At 69.4% G+C, this 1,342-nt stretch overlaps 1 protein-coding gene across 1 annotated transcript; it reads left to right on the plus strand.

The window, feature by feature from the left end:
• Positions 1-10: 10 nt before the first annotated feature.
• Positions 11-823, plus strand: LOC146589951 (protein S100-A6-like). Its single transcript, XM_085315403.1, has 2 exons — positions 11-330; positions 623-823. Exons 1-2 carry the CDS (start codon positions 193-195, stop codon positions 764-766), a joined length of 282 nt encoding a protein of 93 aa, XP_085171529.1. The 5' UTR covers positions 11-192; the 3' UTR covers positions 767-823.
• The last annotated feature ends 519 nt before the right edge of the window (positions 824-1,342 follow it).

Raw genomic sequence — 1,342 nt, forward strand, 5'->3', positions numbered from 1 at the left:
GCGAGGAGGAGCCGGGCGGCCCCGCCGCTGCCGCCCCGCTTCCTTCGGTAAGTGCTTTTCCATTTCCTCCCCCCAATCCGCCCCTTCCCTCCCCCCCCGGGGGGCTCCGGAGGTGCGGCCGAGCCCCTCCGGCTGTGCCCGGCCCCCGCTGAGCCCCGCAGCCGCCCCACAGCCGCCCCACAGCCGCCAGCCATGGCCGCCCCCCTGGACCAGGCCATCGGGCTGCTCGTGTGCATTTTCCACAAGTACGCGGGGAAGGAGGGTGACAAGAGCACGCTGAGCAAGAGGGAGCTGAAGGAGCTCATCCAGAAGGAGCTGACCATCGGGCCGGTGAGTGCCGACCGCCGCCGCCGCCTCCTCCTCCTCCTCCTCCTCCTCCTCCTGGCAGCGCCGGGGCCGCGCCGGGGCGGGCAGGGGCAGCCGTCGCGGCGGTCCCGGAGCCGTCCAGGCGCGGACGCCGGCGCTTTGCAAGGGGGCCGGGGCGAGCGCGGGGTCCCCGCCCGCCGCCGGCGGCTGGGGGGGTCCCGGGCACCTCCCGGAGCCGCCGTGCACCTCGCTGCCGCGGCGGCCCCGACGTCGCCCCGCGGCCGCCAACAGCCCCGCGCTTTTCTCCGTGCTCCAGAAGCTGCAGGAAGCCGAGATCGTCGGGCTCATGGCAGACCTGGACCGCAACCAGGACCAGGAAGTGAACTTCCAGGAGTACGTCACCTTCCTGGGCGCCCTGGCCATGATCTACAACGAGGCGCTGCAGGAGTGCAAGAAGTAGAGCTGGGCTGCGCGGGGGCTCCCCGGCCGCCAATAAAATTCCTTTTTGTAACGTTTCGCTACTGTGTTTGGAGTCGTTTTTGAATCCAAAATAAATTATAACCTCGTGGTTGTCATTCCACTCCGCTTTGGTGGCCTCGCCTCCGCAGAGGCCCCGGGCAGGGACGGACACCCGGAGCGGGAGGGACCTGGCAGAGGGGGCGGCATGGAGGTGCGGAGCCCCAAGCGGGAGGGATGGGGTGGACAGCTAGCGAGGGGCTGGCGGAGCAGCAGCCCGGGCTCGTGTCCCAAAAGGTCTGATCCATCCGGGTGCTGGCGATGCCCTGCCCCTTCCCGGGACGTAGGGATGCAGTTCCCAGTCTGGGCTGCGTGGGGTGCCAGGAGGGGGTCTGGGGGGCCTCGGGAGCAGAGTCTGTTGTGGGGCAAGGAGGGGATCTGATGGGGTTGATTTACAGCTGGAGAACTGGGAAAACTTTCCCAGCTCTGCGTGCCCCCCCTGCTCCCGCGGAGGCTGCAGGGGCTGGGTCGGAAGCCCCAGCAGCCGGGATGCAACCAACACCCAGTCATCCCCATTGGC

The sequence above is a fragment of the Rhea americana genome, unplaced genomic scaffold (assembly GCF_003343005.1).
Source record: "Rhea americana isolate MKP2758 unplaced genomic scaffold, rheAme1 scaffold_429, whole genome shotgun sequence".
Lineage (NCBI taxonomy): Eukaryota > Metazoa > Chordata > Aves > Rheiformes > Rheidae > Rhea > Rhea americana.